At 41.4% G+C, this 18,118-nt stretch overlaps 1 protein-coding gene and 1 non-coding gene across 2 annotated transcripts in view; one reads left to right on the plus strand and one right to left on the minus strand.

Annotated features, from left to right (window-relative positions):
- Positions 1-6,754: 6,754 nt before the first annotated feature.
- Positions 6,755-6,837, minus strand: Trnal-uaa (transfer RNA leucine (anticodon UAA)). Its single transcript has one exon. It is a non-coding gene; the product is annotated as a tRNA-Leu (tRNA).
- A 5,653-nt stretch (positions 6,838-12,490) lies between these two features.
- The window catches only part of LOC143280375 (exportin-6-like), a 30,278-nt gene continuing 24,650 nt past the window's right edge, over positions 12,491-18,118 (plus strand). Inside the window, exons 1-7 of the mRNA XM_076585013.1 lie at positions 12,491-12,620; positions 13,852-13,942; positions 14,470-14,582; positions 15,058-15,255; positions 15,926-16,085; positions 16,812-16,943; positions 17,768-18,013. Coding sequence (XP_076441128.1) covers positions 12,618-12,620; positions 13,852-13,942; positions 14,470-14,582; positions 15,058-15,255; positions 15,926-16,085; positions 16,812-16,943; positions 17,768-18,013 — 943 coding nt within the window. The 5' untranslated portion in view covers positions 12,491-12,617. The remainder of the gene's footprint in view (positions 12,621-13,851; positions 13,943-14,469; positions 14,583-15,057; positions 15,256-15,925; positions 16,086-16,811; positions 16,944-17,767; positions 18,014-18,118) is intronic.

Below are 18,118 nucleotides of genomic sequence, written 5' to 3' on the forward strand. Positions count from 1 at the left end.
ATGGCATGTTGGTTTCCGGGCGTATGGAAGGACGATAGCCACTGGAGGGCATGTGTCACGGCTTCAACTTCCATCGTTAGGCTGGAGGTTGTGACTTTGTAGGCAGCATTCTCTTCCCAAATTGTTTTTCCATTTTGTTTCGCAGTGAATCCCCAGCCAGACTGGTCTTTGGTGACTGAGCCATCTGTGTATATGATGATGTCCTCTTCTTTACTGTTTTCTTCTATAAGCAGCTTCACTTCCGCATCAGTTTTGCCCTCTGGCCATTCCCGACAATGTCTTCCTAGAGTGGGTGAAATGACTGTGTTGAATAGATGGTTGAGGTTTTCGGGGTTTTTCTCCCATTCTTTTGTTTCTTTCAGGTCTTGAAGTCGGCATACTAGCTGGATTGTGTCTTCTGCTTGCCCCATCCATGATCTTCCTCGTCCTAGACGGCTGCCTTTTTGTTCTTTGACTGCGTCATTCAGTGGGTTTTGAGGGTTTTCTAATGCTTTGAAGTAGGTCTTGACCTGTTCTAACTTGTTTCTGGCCTGCACTGAAGGAAGGTCAAGCAGGTATCGCATGGTTTCTGTGGGCGTGTCTTTTGTTGTTCCAAGGATCAGCCTCATAGCTTTATTTTGGACTCTTTCTAATTTTAGGAGGTTGCTTTGAGACGGTGTTGTTAGCCCAAGTCCGTAGTCGATCACACTGAGGACGAGTGATTGATATAGCAGGAAGAGGTGGCGTTGTTCAATTCCTTTGGTTGCCATTGCTTTTAAGACTGAAAGGCCCTTTTTGCATTTGAGAACAGTGTTTTCCGTATGTTTTCTGAAGGTCAGCATCCTGTCGAAGTGTATTCCTAGGTAGCGTAGGCATTCAGTTTTCTCAATTTGAATCCCATCGAATGACACAGAAGGTGGTGATTTGCTCGCGGTTTTGTTGTTGAGGGTGCACAGCAACGTTTGGGCTTTCGCTGGATTGATGGAAGATCCTGTGTCTTTGCACCATTGAGCAATATTGTTTAGTTGTTTCTGGACGGCTTCAGTTCTTTCCTGAGCATTTTTTGAAGTTTTGAAGACCAGGCCGTCATCCGCAAGGGTAAGCACCCGAGCAATTCCATTGTTGTTTAAGTCTGCAAGGCCCTTCGTGTAGACATTGTAGAGGACAGGAGAGAGTGGAGACCCTTGTGGCAGTCCCATGGATAGTTTAGAAGGTGCAGACATCCAATCTCCGAGGCGTAGGACGACGGTTCTTTCCTGAAGCGCTGCTGCTATCCATCTTGTCAGTGTCAAACTTACTCCATACCTTAGTAGCAGCTCCATGAGGTGCGCAAACTGGACTTTATTGTAGGCATCTTCAAGGTCAATTGCTACTGCTAGTGTTTCTTCTTTTCTTTGAAATCCTTCATACACCTCATATGCAAAAGCAGCTGCATTTTCCCATGTGGACTTGCCTGTTCTGTTCTGAAGGTTTAACATGTTACATAATCACACTATTTTCCATTTTCACCAAACAAGTGGAATAATCCAAATGATACTGAAATGGCCCATTCTTCTTCAGTCGGCAAACTTCCATGGCTGGGGATGGGATTACTCATTGCACAGTGGAATTTTTTTTTCTTGATGTACTACAGAAAAGGGAAAGCACTAAGATAAACTAGGGTTGGTTGGAAGGAAGGTTATGCCATAGGTGCTGACATAAACTTTTTATTTCACAGGCATTTTTACAAGTTCTCTGTAGTTAAAAATGTATAGTGAATCTAGAATTGAGTTTTGGCGTTGACTGGAATTTGTTGGACAATCATCTACATGAGGTGAAAACAATGAAACATGGCCATACTTCCTTGTTGATTTTGAATTCTTGAGGCGAGAACAATGAAACATGGCCATACTTCCTTGTTGATTTTGAATTCTTGAGGCGAGAACAATGAAACATGGCCATACTTCCTTGTTGATTTTGAATTCTTGAGGTGAGAACAATGAAACATGGCCATACTTCCTTGTTGATTTTGAATTCTTGAGGTGAGAACAATGAAACATGGCCATACTTGTTGATTTTGAATTCTTGAGGCGAGAACAATGAAACGTGGCCATACTTGTTGATTTTGAATTCTTGAGGTGAGAACAATGAAACATGGCCATACTTCCTTGTTGATTTTGAATTCTTGAGGAGAGAACAATGAAACATGGCCATACTTCCTTGTTGATTTTGAATTCTTGAGGTGAGAACAATGAAACATGGCCATACTTCCTTGTTGATTTTGAATTCTTGAGGCGAGAACAATGAAACGTGGCCATACTTCCATGTTGATTTTGAATTCTTCATTCCGATAGACTGGGCTGATATAAATTACATGTTCATAGCCTAGACCAGCTAGGCTGAAGGTCCATAGCCTGTTCCAGCCATAGGGGCAATAAATCCATTGTGTCCAGGGGTTGTCATCCTCATTCGCCTATCACTAACAATAATAATAATGGATACTTATATATAGCACACTATCCAGAAATCTGCTGTAGGTGCTTGACAAAATCGCTTTTGTTAATATAAAACATTACATCAGTGTTACATACACGGACACCAAAATATCACACACACACACACACACACACACACACACACACACACTGCATGCATACATTTTAACATACATGTGTATCTACCAGCTACCACAACACATACGCACACATAGGCAGGCACAAACTTACATAAACACATGCACACACAATACACATACATATGTGTATCACTAATTAGCTTATCCTGATTCTTCTCCTCTCAATTTGCCTATGTACTCAGTTGCTCTGTGTGTGTGCATGAAAAACCTCTTCATTGAAAAGTGAGTGTGTAAGAGAGAAAGGTAGAGTGGGCAACATAAATGGCAGGTAGGTAAAATGGGACAAACACTCGTGAGGCCATCAAGGGTGTCGTCATGATCAAAGAGTAGATGAAATCGGAAGAGGCGAATCGGACCTTTGCTCAAGAACGCATGGCTGTGGGAAGGTAGTAACAAAACAAAACCACATGCACAGCCCCCATATGAGGCAGAAGAGGCACTTTGGGCCTTCACCAGGATGGCTTTGAGAGAACAGGCTACCAGGTTTGGTTCAGCGCAAGTTTATTTGACATCGCCTGACCAGTGATAAGTACTGATTAAATAAGAACATCCTAGCATTTTAACAGGCCAGGCTACCTCCTAGACAAGTGGGGGAAAAAAATATATACCTAGTGTGAACACATTTTCAGTTTCAAGGTGTCAAAGCATGCATACTGGATCATAAACACTACACCATATCTGCTTAAAAACTTTGAAATAACAAGCGAGTCAAAAAGGGAGCAGATGCCTCGTATTCACCAAACCCAATGCACTGGGCAGGCCTTGAGACACATGAAAATGCGCTCATAAACACAGAAAAATGAAAATACTTTGTGTGAATAAAAGCTATTAGTAGGAATCACTAAAATTAGTAAAGTTTTGAGTTAATGTATACAGAAAAAACTAGATATTAAGGTGGAAGAAAAACGTTTGCTTTCTCAGCAGAATCAGATGAATCTAATCTCTTTTTGTGTGTGTGTGTGTGTGTGTGTGAAACTCACTTGACAGATTGATGGAAATAAGTGCTCTAATAATTGATAAATGCAAGTGCGATCGTATCTGTTCAATTACAGCTTTTCTCGAACTTTTTGCATAGCCATGGTTTTCTTTGTCTATACTGTAGCTTGTACCTTGGTCATTACACAAACTGTGCAAGCAGCTCAGTATCTTTTGAACTGACAAACCGAAAAGATTTTTATTCACATTAAAGTGTCACTTGTCTTCGCAGTGTTGCTACTTCTTCAGTCACTTTTGGAATGCGTTGTAGTATTCTGAGGAAAAAAATTGTACTATTCTATACAGCTGTGAATTTTAAAGCTTTGGTGAGGTCTTTGATATATATCCAAAAACCCTTTCCCGAGCCCTAAAAGATGGAGATTACCAAAGTCGATCAGTGCGTCGGGACTGCGGGCAAGGCGGGGCAACTCCTGCAGTCGAAAGCTTTCAAATGCGGAGTTGTAACCCTTGCTTTATGCCCAGGGGGAACAGCGTTGTGCCTGAGCATTGACTTTGAACCACCCGCATGTAGTCGCTGATTCTGACTGAACAGCAGTAACAACTTTAGGCAGCACTTATTATCTTCTCTGGCAGAATGTCAACAACGAACAGTCCAGAGTTGATGGAAAACATTGGAAAAAGTATCCTTTTGCATGAAAATCTTGGTATCAGTATCAAAGTAATGTCAGGACCACTCAGGCCTAAATCGAGTTTCATCAATCCACGCCAAGTATGTAGGTGTTGAGGGTATGCAGTGGAGACTTACGTGTTTAAATCGCTCGTGAATCAGGCGGGGTTTTTTTTACCTTGAAATTTAAACAATGCCAACACTGCATGGGCAGATCACCGCCCCGGCCCTCTCCTCAGAGTCAGTGGTTCAGAAGTATCAGTATCAGTAGTTCAAGGAAGCGCCACTGCGTTTGGTCAAATCCATATACGCCGTACACCACATCCGTGCCAAGCAGATGCCTGACCAGCAGCGTAACCCAACGCGCTTAGTCAGGCCTGGAGAATTTTTTTTAATTAAAAATAAAATAAAATAATAAATAAATAAATAATAGATAAATACATAAAAATACTACTACTAATAATAATAATATCTATAAGGCGCAAAATCTTGATGAAGACAACTCTAAGCGCACAAAAAAAGTGGTTCCAAAGGCAAAAGGGATACTCATTTGCACACTTTTGTTTATTTATTTATTAGTTTATTTTCTATTTTAAGAATTCATCATGGATTGTAGTATGAATTAAATGAGTCAGATATTTCCTGTGTTATTTACTGACATTTTCTATTGCATTTCTCATGCTCACCAGTGATCTATTGTTCAGAACAGTTCTGGATGCCCCACACCGTGGGTTATCACAAAGGTCCTGAAATCGACAGAACCACACTTGGCGGCCTATAAATAATATGTGGTAATTCCCTATATAGTTTCCCGAATTCTGAACATTTTTGCTGATTCGACTGTGACGCAGGCATATGAAATTACAATGTGTAATCCAAACTGCTGTTCAGGAGTTAGACGGCACGTACGAAACTTGTTTTCCCAAATCGTGAACACATGCACCGACCACCTGGTCAACCACAAAACCATTCCATTATGTGTGGATCGAGAGGGGTATATATTCAAAGTGGCTGATTTGGAAACAATATAATGATGAATGTTAGCATATCGATCTGTTGAAAACCTCCATGGCTTTTTGTACTGTGATCAGTATCCGATCAGACTCGATTCCTTTGGCCGGAAACACGTGTTGGTCTTCATACACACTGGCATAAACAGACGCAACAGTGAGCGCGATCGCGCGCGCGCGCGTGTGTGTGTGTGTGTGTGTGTGTGTGTGTGTGTGTGTGTGTGTGTGTGTGTGTGATATGTTTATGTTATTTCCTGTTTGCTTTATACACCATACCATAATACATTATTGTTTCTTTGGTATTACATCATTGTTGCTATGGTTATCGTTGTTGCTGTCAAGCTTCTTTTCGTCTTATTACTATTATTATTATCGATTTGTTTGTTTTTTTCAAGAAGCTCAGTACTATTCAACCAGCCGCCGTGTAGAGGGGGATGGAGGTAGGAGCATCAAGGTGAAAGAGCGACCAACAATTTAGAGACTGGATTTGTTGGTTTGTTATTGTTTCGTTTGAATTTGTTTCCAATTTAATATTCTGGAATGTTTCTGGTAATGTTCTTGGGTTGTTTTGGTGTGTGTGTGTGTGTGTGTGTGTGTGTGTGTGTGTGTGTCTCACGGTGTCTGTCTGTGTGTTTGATTTGACGGTTTGTTTGTTTGATTGATTGTTGTAATTGTTTCTTTGCTGAGTGGAAGTAACTATTGGCTTTCGATATGTTACTGTTTTCTTTCGATTTTGCGGCATGGACCACCATCAAGTTTAATCTATCAATAGCACCCACACTGAAATGACGTCGAAGAATTTGACTAAGTCTTGCCGGACTGGTAAAATTCGGAAGAAAACTCCACTTTGATAGGGAAACGAATTAATACACTTACAGGCGAAAACAAACAAAGGATAGCGCTGCACCGGCTATATATAGTAACAGTCTCGTCCTGGGTAGATAACATTCCTGTTTCACACAGAGAAATCTTTTGTGATACGCGGCAAAACAATACACCACGATACAACACAACACAACACAACACAACACGATACGATACGACTGATGCAATACGATACGATACGATGCGATGCGATGCGATACAACTGATACGATACGATACGATACGATACGATCATGGTACGATACGATAAAATACGGGCCGCCTGCAGTGTCAGTTGGTTGGCAACATTTTATCAACATTTGAAGTGGTTGGCACTCGATGGTGTGATCCCTCCCAGCTAGTCCTCTCCCGGCCTTTGATCCCTGACTATATCGGGTCAAAGAAAACCAACTTATGATTGTCTGTCAGTCATGGAGTTCGATCCCGTTCGATCAATCGAGAGAGAGAGAGAGGCACAGAGACAGAGACACTGCACAGAGAGAGAGAGAGAGAGAGAGAGAGAGAGAGAGAGAATTAAACAAAACCTTTTGTTTAAAAACTACTATCATACATGCTACGTGTACTCGTAATGAACAGGGCCTATGTATAAATGAATAAACAAATAAATAAAAGGAGGGGGGTGTCAAGCATCAACCGCTGGTCAGGACTTCAAAGAAAAAAATCTAGTACGGGTGGGGTTCGAACCCACGCGGATATTAATCCATTGGATCTTAAGTCCAACGCCTTAACCACTCGGCCACCGTACTTGAGTGAAATGGCTACGTTAAGTAAGTTTCAGTTTCAGTAGCTCAAGGAGGCGTCACTGCGTTCGGACAAACCCATATACGCTACACCACATCTGCCAAGCAGATGCCTGACCAGCAGCGTAACCCAACGCGCTTAGTCAGGCCTTGAGAGAGAAAAAAAAGGTGAATAAATAATAGATAAGCTTACATAAATAAATAAATAATAATTATGATATAAAAAGGTAGTAGTAATGATGATGATAATAAAATAATAATAATAAATAAATAAATAAGACAACAATGATGATAAATAAGCAAATAAATGTAAAACATGAAGACACACATTCACACATACACCCACACATGCATAACAGATATGGACCAAACATGCAGTTTCACACATATGAGAGCACAGTCAAATACATATAAACGTACATGAGCTCCAACACACACACACACACACACACACACACACACACACACACACATATGACCCTGCACCTCCTCTACCCCCCTCCTCCACACACTCATTTCTAGTCTATGTATCGCAGCTTCTACGGCACACACACACACACACACACACACACACACACACACACACAGATAAACACTTACTTGTGCAAGCACACACACACACGCCCATATCTCCCACCCCCAACCCCACACACATATATACAAAGATGTATATATATATATATATATATATATATATATATATATATATATATATATATATATATATATATACACACGAGGGTCATTCAATAAATAAGGTGAATTTTTCGGTTTAAGGATTCTAATACAGATAGAAGCTTACTTTTTTTTTCTTTTTTTTCTTTTTTTTTTTTTTTGTTTTACTTCTTCTTCACATGGATTTAATTTGTTTTGCAGATTTAAAAAAAAAACTTTGAGAGTTTTGGCGATTAACAAAGATGGCCGACCGATTGAACAGCGGTCAGTTATCAAATTTTTGGTTGCTAAAGGGTGCAAACCAGTTGAAATTCATAGGAGAATGTCAACTGTGTATGGTGCCACATGTTTCAGCCGAAAAAATGTCTACAAGTGGGCTAAATTGTTTAAAGAAGGACGGAGCAGTGTTGAGGATAAAGACAGGCCTGGAAGGCCTACAGAAGTGAGGTCTCCTGAGGTGATCGAATCAGTCAAAGACCTCATTCAGTCTGACAGAAGGGTGACAGTGGATGACATTGCAAGGACTTTGAGCTTATCTGTTGGGACAGCACACAGAATTGTCCATGATGACCTTGGCTACTCGAAGGTCAGCTGCCGGTGGGTGCCAAAGATGCTTACTCCAGAGCACAAACAGAGGAGGGTCGAGTTGTCCCAGCAGTGTCTCTGCCGCTATGAGAAGGATGGTGATGAGTTTCTGAAGAAGGTGGTCACATGTGACGAGACATGGGTTTGGCACTATGAGCCTGAGTCCAAACGGCAGTCCATGGAGTGGAAGCACGTAGGCTCTCCAGTGTAGAAGAAGTTCAAGTCCCAGCGGTCCACGAGGAAGGTGATGCTCACCGTTTTCTGGGATATGCAAGGCCCAATCACCATTTCATTCCTTGAGAAAGGAAGCACTGTGAACAGTGGCAGCTACTGTGAACTGCTGAGGCAGGTCAAGAAAGACATAAAGAACAAACGCAGGGGTCATCAGTCAGAAGGAGTCATCTTGCATCATGACAACGCAAGGCCTCACACAGCAGCCCGAACGGTGCAGACCATCAACGAGCTGGGCTGGGAAGTGCTCCCTCATCCCCCTTACAGCCCAGACCTTGCCCCTTCAGACTTTCAGCTGTTTGGTCCCTTGAAAGCGTTCACGAGAGGCACGAAGTTTGAAAGTGACGATTAAGTCAAAAGTGTTGTGAGCGACTGGCTGAGACATCGGTCCAAAGATTTTTACGCTGAGAGAATACGGAAGCTTGTGCACAGATGGGAAAAGTGTGTGACAGTGCTGGGAGACTACGTTGAAAAAAAAAAGAAGTAAGCTTCTATCTGTATTAGAAGTCCTTATACCGAAAAATTCACCTTATTTATTGAATGACCCTCGTGTATATATATATATATATATATATATATATATATATATATATATATATACGTTCCAATATCCTGTTGCTCCCACAGTGTAGGCATGCATACACTCACATACCTCATCTTCTACCCCACCTCCTCTCCGCACCCCCACCTCCCCCTAACACACACACACACACACACACACACACACACACACATGCACAGAACTCTCCTGCGGGCCAAATTTATCAGTGGAATTTCGACGCCGATCCCGGCGGTGACGGCGCCTGACGTTTTCGGGGGTGTGCATATGCTAGGTATGTTCTTGTTTCCATAACTTCAGTGACCCACCCGATGTTGACACTGGATTACAGGATCTTTAACGTGCGTATTTGATCTTCTGCATGCGTATACACACGAAGGGGGTTCAGGCACAAGTAGGTCTGCACAAATGTTGACCTGCAGTGGGAGATCGGAAAAATCTCCACCCTTTACTGACCCACCAGGCGCCGTCACCGCCGGGATCGGCGTCGAAATACCACAGATAAATTTGGCCCGCACTCATGGTTTAACATTTCACCGTACAGAAATAGGTGCTCTCTCCTCAGCTGGAGAAGGGCCAAATCGATGTAGTCTTCTGTTGGCCAAGTACGAGATCTGAGGTCAGTACTCTTGCCCCACCGCACGCTATTCTGGTCCATGGAACCAAGCCGCGACTCGAAACAAAAACACCTTGCCCACGTGCGGCTGTTCGATGGTGATACCATTCCGTATACAGACAACAGACAATCTGACTCAGTGGTACTGAGTGTGACTACATGGTCGTTTAGCCCATGTCCATCCTCTACATGTGTGTGTGTGTGTGCCAGTGTGTGTGTGTGTGTGTGTGTGTGTGTGTGTGTGTGTTTAAAAATGGACATGTCGGGATAATGTGTGTAGCACATCTTTCTGTATAGTTATGGAACACCCGAGTCCAAAAATACCACATAAACTGCCCTGCATCAACTCAGTACCGAGATATCCGCATTTGAAATTTGGCACTATTTTTTCAGGTCGCGGCCTGCAAAATTGGCGAAAAATGGACATGTCGGGATAATGTGTTCAGCACATCTTTCTCTATAGTTTTGGACCTCCCGAGTCGAAATATACCACGTAAAGTGACCTGCATCAATTCATTTCCGAGATATCCGCATTTGAAATTTGGCACTATTTATTCAGGTCGCGGCCTGCAAAATTGGCGAAAAATGGATATGTCGGGGTAATGTGTGTAGCACATCTTTCTGTATAGTTTTGGACCTCCCGAGTGCGAAAATACCACATAAACTGGCCTGCGTCAACTCTGTTCCGAGACATCCACATTTGAAATTTGGCACTATTTTTTCAGATCACGGCCTGAAAAATTGGCGAAAAATGGACATGTCGGGATCATGTGTGTAGCACATCTTTCTGTATAGTTTTGGACCTCCCGAGTCCCAAACTACCACACAAACTGGCCTACATCAACTCTCTTCCGAGATATCCGCCTTTCAAATTTGGCACTATTTTTTCAGGTCGCGACCTGCAAAATTGGCGAAAAATGGACATGTCGGGATAATGTGTGTAGCACATCTTTCTGTATAGTTTTGGACCTTCCGAGTCCAAATATACCATATAAAATGACCTGCATCAATTCATTTCCGTGATATCCGCATTTGAAATTTGGCACTATTTTTTCAGGTTGCAGCCTGCAAAATTGGCGAAAAATGGACATGTCGGGAAAATGTGTGTAGTACATCTTTCTGTATAGTTTTGGACCTTCCGAGTCCGAAAATACCAAATAAACTGGCCTGCATCAACTCAGTTCCGAGATATCCGCGTTTCAAATTTGGCACTATTTTTTCAGGTCGCGACCTGCAAAACTGCCGAAAAATGGACATGTCGGGATAATGTGTGTAGCACATCTTTCTGTTTAGTTTTGGACCTCCCGAGTCCAAATATACCATATAAAGTGACCTGCATCAATTCATTTCCGTGATATCCGTATTTGAAATTTGGCAGTATTTTTTCAGGTAGCGACCTGCAAAATTGGCGAAAAATGGACATGTCGGGATAATGTGTGTAGCAGATCTTTCTGTATAGTTCTGGACCTCCCGAGTTCAAAAATACCACAGAAAGTGACCTGCATCAACTCATTTCCGAGATATCCGCATTTGAAATTTGGCACTATTTTTTCATGTTGCGGCCTGTAAAATTGGCGAAAAATGGACATGTCGGGATAATGTGTTCAGCACATCTTTCTGTATAGTTTTGGACCTTCCGAGTCCGAAAATACCACAAAAACTGGCCTGCATCAACTCAGTTCCGAGATATCCGCGTTTCAAATTGGGCAGTATTTTTCAGGTCGCGGCCTGAAAAATTTGGGAAAAATGGACATGTCGGGATAATGTGTGTAGGACATCTTTCTGTATAGTTTTGGAACTCCCGAGTCCAAAAATACCACATAAACTGCCCTGCATCAGCTCAGTTCCGTGATATCCGCATTTGAAATTTGGCACTATTTTTTCAGGTCGCTACCTGCAAAATTGGCGAAAAATGGACATGTCGGGATAATGTGTGTAGCACATCTTTCTGTATAGTTTTGGACCTCCCGAGTCCAAAAATAGCACATAAAGTGACCTGCATCAACTCATTTCCGAGATATCCGCATTTGAAATTTGGCACTATTTTTTCAGGTCGCGCCCTGCAAAATTGGCGAAAAATGAACATGTCGGGATAATGTGTGTAGCACATCTTTCTGTATAGTTTTGGACCTCCCGAGTCCAAAAATAGCACATAAAGTGACATGCATCAACTCATTTCCGAGATATCCGCATTTGAAATTTGGCACTATTTTTTCAGGTCGCGGCCTGTAAAATTGGTGAAAATGTTTTGCGGGGGAGAGGGTTCGGGAGACTGGCAGATATACAGAACAGACTCATAAAGTGCCACACACATCCTTTCACTATTTGCCACTTCTGCTGTACCCCCCCGAGAAGCTTCACGTTTAGCTAGATACTGGGAAAATACCTTAATTTTTCTGTTGAAAAACAAACAAATAAACGCATTGATCAGTCAGCAACCTGACACAGGACGTGAACTGAGTTCAGGTCAACTGAGATGAGGATGAAAACTGACAGGCCAATACATATAAGTGCCGCTATTCCTCCCCCCCCCCCCCCCAAAAAAAAACAACAAAAAAACAACAACAACAAAAAAAACCCAAAAAAACAAAACAAAAAAACCCCATCGATTTCAATTTCTGCATGTGTTTATCCAACCAAAGTTAATTTTCCTGCGTGATTTTTCAAGGGCAGTTCTTGTTGCTTTAAGTGCATGCGATGCACAGCACCTCCCTCGTCTCACCGACCTGGTCACCGCCAGAGGCGGAGAAGAAAAAAAAACAAAAACATTAAAATCCCAGTCATTGCCCATGGTGACTCACACAACTCGTTCCATTATGGGCTATCAATAATAGATGCTTTGCCTCATCCCGTGAGCATTTTATGGTTCATACGACCTTCTTCACATATTGTGTAAGTTCTAAAATAGGGCTTTTCTGGCGTGATGACTTTTTTGGCGTGCCGCATGGCAGCCGAAGAAAGGGAACTAAGCCGTACCCTTAACAATCCCATGATTCCGTGTCAAGATGGAAGTGCCCATCGACGGCGTGAACGAAGAATTGAAGCTCTAGCAGACTGAATGTTTGATTCTGCCGCTCGCTTTCTGGTTGAAATCGCTTAAAGAAAAATCCTAGCCAGATCATGGTAACTTTCATTTCTTGTATACTATCTTGTTTTGAAAGGTTTATAGATTGTAGTTCTTGCAAGCTCGATCCGCAAACTAGTCGTCTGCTGCTTCTGATTCTCATTATCCTGGATGAGTTCGATTAGTCTTTGGAAGTGACGCCAGTTACGGTAACAGAGAATTAGATGGGTTCATATTTTCACGAAAGTGATGAAACTGACGTTGGCATCGAGTTTTGTAATAATTGTTTCTCTTAGTTCGTCTCGGGGTATAAAGTGGGTTGGTCTGCCAAAGTATCCCTTTTATTTTTGTTTTTAAAGACCCGCGAAATGTCCAAAAGGGGTGTGTCTCAATCATCTTTTTAGGTTCTGCTGGGATAGTCTTGACCATCTTCTATTGGTTCTGCTGGGACAGTGTCGTCGCAACATCGATCTTTTTTTTTTCCACAGAAAGAAGCACAAAAACACAACGAGCAGTTACAGGAAAGGAAAGGAGCCAGACCAGTACACATCCAACCTACTAGTTAGAAGTTTAGTAATCACCTGCACAAGAAGACACAGACAGTTGAAGTAACCATGCAGACCAGATCACAACTGGCTGCTTAAGTCTGGAATTGTTGGTTTTGCCTGTGTTTTCCTCTTGATCATAAAACTATGTGCAGACATTACAGCAGCAAGGAAATGATGAGAGGGACAAAGAGACATGCACTCAGCTGAGATAGAGAAAATGTGTTTGTGAAGCCCACCATATTCTTTTGACAATTTTACACAGAGAATTAGGAGTCAAAATCTAATACATAGATGCTGATTGAACCATGCATACACATGGAAATAGAGATATTTTCTGGATCGGTGAACAGGCCGGTTAGGCCTTCAACACCGCAATATACAAGTACAAGTACAAGTATAAACACATGTATGCAAGCATGCCCAGGTTATGGTGCTGCATACTGCATGCAGTACTTGCTTGAAATGGAAAGAGGCATAAAGCTGATACTTTGAATAGTTTGATTGTGTCAAGTGGCAGGATGCAAAAGTTAGTGTTTCATTGTCTTTGTGTGTGTGTGTGTGTGTGTGAATTAATGTCTTCTATGTCAGTATACATGCAGTATATGCATGTGTGTGCATGTGTTTATGAGTGAGTGAATGTGTGTTTGTATGATACATTGTGTGTGTGTGTGTGTGTGCGCGTGTGTGTTCAAGTTAATATGAAACAGTTGTTCAGCCATGGACATGATTTTTCTTGTTGCAGGCATCAAACGAAGCATCTCTTCAAGCACTAGAAACTCTGATGTCAGAGTTTTTCAGCCCTATGACATCTAATGAAAGAAAAAGAGAAATTGGTGAGTTTTATGGATTGAGAATGAGATTCAAAGGAGAATACACAATGGTAGATCATGATTCTTTTTCTTTTTTTCATCTAAACTTACAAAATGCTTGAAAAATCCAAAATAATACATTAGCTCATTGCCGTGTGATTTAATAGTCCAGACAAATAGTGAAATACATTGTGTATATACTGAAAATCTCCATGCCATTTGGAAATATATTTTAACTTGGAATGATTTTAATCAGATTTCTATGTAGCTCTATAGTATAAGATAGAAGCCAGGGAGAAAGTGATCTAACATGGATGTTCTGGTAAGATTTTTTTTTTTTCTTTTTTTCTTTTTACTGATGACATGCCTGTTGCCTGTTTTGTTGTTACCTGTCAGTGTGTAGATTGTATTATGTCTTTAAATTTTATTGTTTTAAGTTTGATAGCACTTGAAGATTTTTCGGTTTTGAAAATTGTCAGATTTTTTTTTTCTAAGACTTTTAGAAAAAAAAAAAAAAATTTTGTTTATGTTGCATTATGTTGTATTTACAGAGCGACAGTTGAATTCCTTTCTGCAAATGAAAGATGCCTGGAAGCTATGCATGTTTTTCATGGTCAACACTCAGAATGAGTATGTGATGATGTACGCCCTGAATGTTTTAGAGGTGAGTGAATATCAAGAGTGCCTTGTTCAGATTTTTCTCTTGCCAATAAACTCTTCTGTTCCCTGTTTCCTTTCTCCTGAAGGCTGACTGGAGATTCAGTTTCAGATTGATCTGTGGGTGCTTGTCTGTGGTTTGAATGTGATTGACAAACTTATTCAAGGTGGATCTAGATATGTTGGAACAGATTGTGTAATGGACTTTTGGAGGAAAAAAAAAAAGAAAGAAGAAGAAAAGTTGTTGCTTGTGGCCTAGCCAGCCACACTTTTAGTTTCAGATTTCTTTGTGGTGACAATAAGTTGTGGCTGTGTGGATATTGAGATTTTGGCTGCTTTTGATTTTATGACTTTATTTCTTATGATACTGATTTTTGGCTGATTTTATGACTTGCTTTGTTGTGCTAATAAGTTAGGGATGTTCTTTGAAGTGGTTGAACAGCACTGTGTGTGTGTGTGTGCGTCTGTGTGTGCGCGGGCAGACTGTGATCAACAAACAGTGGATGGGCATTGAAGTGAGCAACAAGATGGAGATCAGGAATGCAGTGAACCAGTACCTACTGGCCAACCACACTGGGGTACCCACCTACATTCGTAACAAGCTGGTCAAGCTGGTGGTTGATATTGGGAGGCTGGACTGGCCGCATTTTTATCCCGATTTTTTCCCCAGCATTTTACAGGTAAAATTTGTGTGTGTGTGTGTGTGTGTTCATGTGCACTTTGATGCGATGTGTTTGTGTGTGTAAGTGTACACTGTATGTGTTTGTTTATGTTTGTGTGTTTGATTCAGTGTGTACTCCACATCCACACCATCTTGTTTTCTCCCGAAAAAATTCCATGAGTTTTGAAATCTAGAACTATAGTTTGTTTGTTCCAGAATTAATTGTCTCCAGACTCTCGGCGAATTCATGGCAACTGACAAAGCATTGTAGAAATTCTGCAGATATTTGCCAGTAGATTTGAACACCTTATATCTCTTTACTTTAAAAACTGGAATCACTTCATGTCCTTCAAGCTATTTCTCTTGCCCTGCCTTTTCCACTGTCTCTCTGTGGTGATCATGGTTACATTTTTTGCCCCATAGGTTACTAAAAGCCCCAATGTCTTTAGATTCAGATGAAGGATTTCCACTACAAATGCTGATACTGTCTGAAACTTGTGTCTTTATCTGTAGAAAGCATTTGAAATAAGATGAATAGTGCTGACATCAGATTTTCTTTGGAAAAAAAAAAGATGACAGGATTGATGATGTCTGTACACACAAGGGGCAAAAGTCTTTACTGATTAAACCATTGATGTACATACATTCTGTGGTGTTGCAGACAACACTTGACTTCCTTGTGTTTACAGCTGGTGCAGCAGCCAGAGACAGCTCTGCTGGGTGTGATCCTGCTGCAGACAGTGTCTGAAGAGCTGGCTTCACCCCGAGAGGACCTCAGCATGGCCCGGAAGGAGGAGCTGCATCGACTGCTGCTGCAGCAAGTCCCCACCATCCTGCAGCTTTTGAATGGTATTTGTGCCTTTAAAGTTGTCTTGGCATCATGCGCTGATTGTCAGAGGCTGGTGGAAGTTATTCATCAGTAGCGTTGAACCATTGTTTGATGTGTCTGAGGATTTTGTGTGTGTTGTGAGCATGTGTGATGTATGTGAACGTGCTTGTGTTTGTGGATGCAGGCATTTATTAAAACTCAAGGAAAGAGAATGATGATAAATGAGAACACAGTACTTTCTAATCATAGTCAAATGATTGAATCAGCTGAGGTTTATTTCAGATGATTTTTACTCTCGCTTGCTTTATTAATAAGCTTCTGTTACCTAGTGTTGGGGATGTTGGACCTTGTATTTAGAGGCTGTGAGTTTAGTCCTGTCACAGTGATGGTGACATTGCAGTATTACACGGGTTCCTTTCTCCACACTCTCCTGACACAGTTGTGCCATTTGGATAAATTATTTGAGATAAACCTGAATGTAAGCCAACATGCATGGCATGGGTTTGCAGGATGAGGATTTCATGCTTGTGCATTCCTTGAAATATACAGTCGTAGCATCCCCATAGAAATACAGGAGCATGTTCAGCTTTTGTTTAGGGCTGAGTGTTGAGTCTAAGCTGAGAGTACTCACAATGACTTTATGAACACCATCGTGTCTGCTTTTGTTGTGATTGCCATCACTTTTTAAAAACTTGTATGATTGTAGCCGATGACTTTTTGCAGACATAGTGTTCCATCTTTTTCAGGTTTACTGGAGTCAGTGCTGGAGAAACACAGACACCTGGTGGCTGCTACGCCCCCACCCTCACCCACTCAGCAATCCAAGAATTCTCGTCATTCCTCACTCTTGCTTTTCTCATCATCGCCAATCCGGTCGGGTAAGTAGTGTTTTGTTTTAAGTTTTCAGTGTAAAATTGTTATTGCCATTGCTTAGCAACATATTCAGGGGGTTGCAACTAACTCATCATCATGCTTGCATATTGCCTTTGAATAAAACTCTTGATAAACTGTTACTACTTTAGGCCAGATACGGTTTGAAGTAAAGAAAACCGTCACTGAAGGTTCAGTAGCTGAAGAGTGAAGATAATCTTGATGGCATGTTACCCCTGAAAAGTGAATGAAAACTATAAATTAATGGCTGTGGTCAAACTACTGTATTGTCTTAGTATCCAGTATGACAGCCTCTTGCATTGGTTCTCACTGCATGATAGCACATACAGAAACATGGCTGACAGGGAGGAGAACAAATTTTTATTGATGGAACAAATCCCTCATAAATATACTGAATGTTTCTTCTTTCTTTTCTATTTTTTTTTTATTCTTATGTTTTTTTAGAAACTTTGTTGAGCAGCATGTTTATTTTATGGATGGAGTATATCCCACATAAAGATACTGAACTTTTCTTCATTTTTTGTTTTATTTTTTGTTTTGTTATTTTTTGTGCAGAAACATTGTTGAATAGCATGTTTATTTAATTGACAGAGCAAATCCTATATAATCATACTGAACCTTAGGATTTTTGTTTGTTTTGTTTTTTGTTTTTTTGTGCAGAAACATTGTTGAATAGCATGTATATTTTATTGATAGAGCAAATCTCACATAAACATACTGAACTTTTCTTCTTCTTTTTTGTAGAGCAGATCCCATGTAAGCATACTGAACTTTCCTTTTTTCTTTTTTTTCTTTTTTTTTAATGTTGCAGAAACTTTGTTAAGCAGCATGTTTAACAGCCCGGTGCGGGGTACCCACTTAGAAGCCTTGCCGCCTCTTGATGAGGCCTCCCAGATCCTCAGCTCCACAGTGCTGACGTGTCTGGCACACTACTTTTCCTGGGCCCCCCTGTCGGCCACCCTCACCCCCCAACTCCTCTCCACTGTGTTCCACTTCGCCGCCTTTGGGTGTGAGGGCAAGGCGGGGCGTGCAGGGTCCGCTTCATCAGCTTCGCCAGGTGGGTGTCTGACTTACAAAGTTGGTGGGATGGTTGTTGTTTTTTTTGGGGGGGGGGGGGGGGGGGTTGTTTGTGTAGGGGAAGGGGTGGGGGTGTGGTGGTGGG

This window comes from Babylonia areolata, chromosome 1 (assembly GCF_041734735.1).
Source record: "Babylonia areolata isolate BAREFJ2019XMU chromosome 1, ASM4173473v1, whole genome shotgun sequence".
Lineage (NCBI taxonomy): Eukaryota > Metazoa > Mollusca > Gastropoda > Neogastropoda > Buccinidae > Babylonia > Babylonia areolata.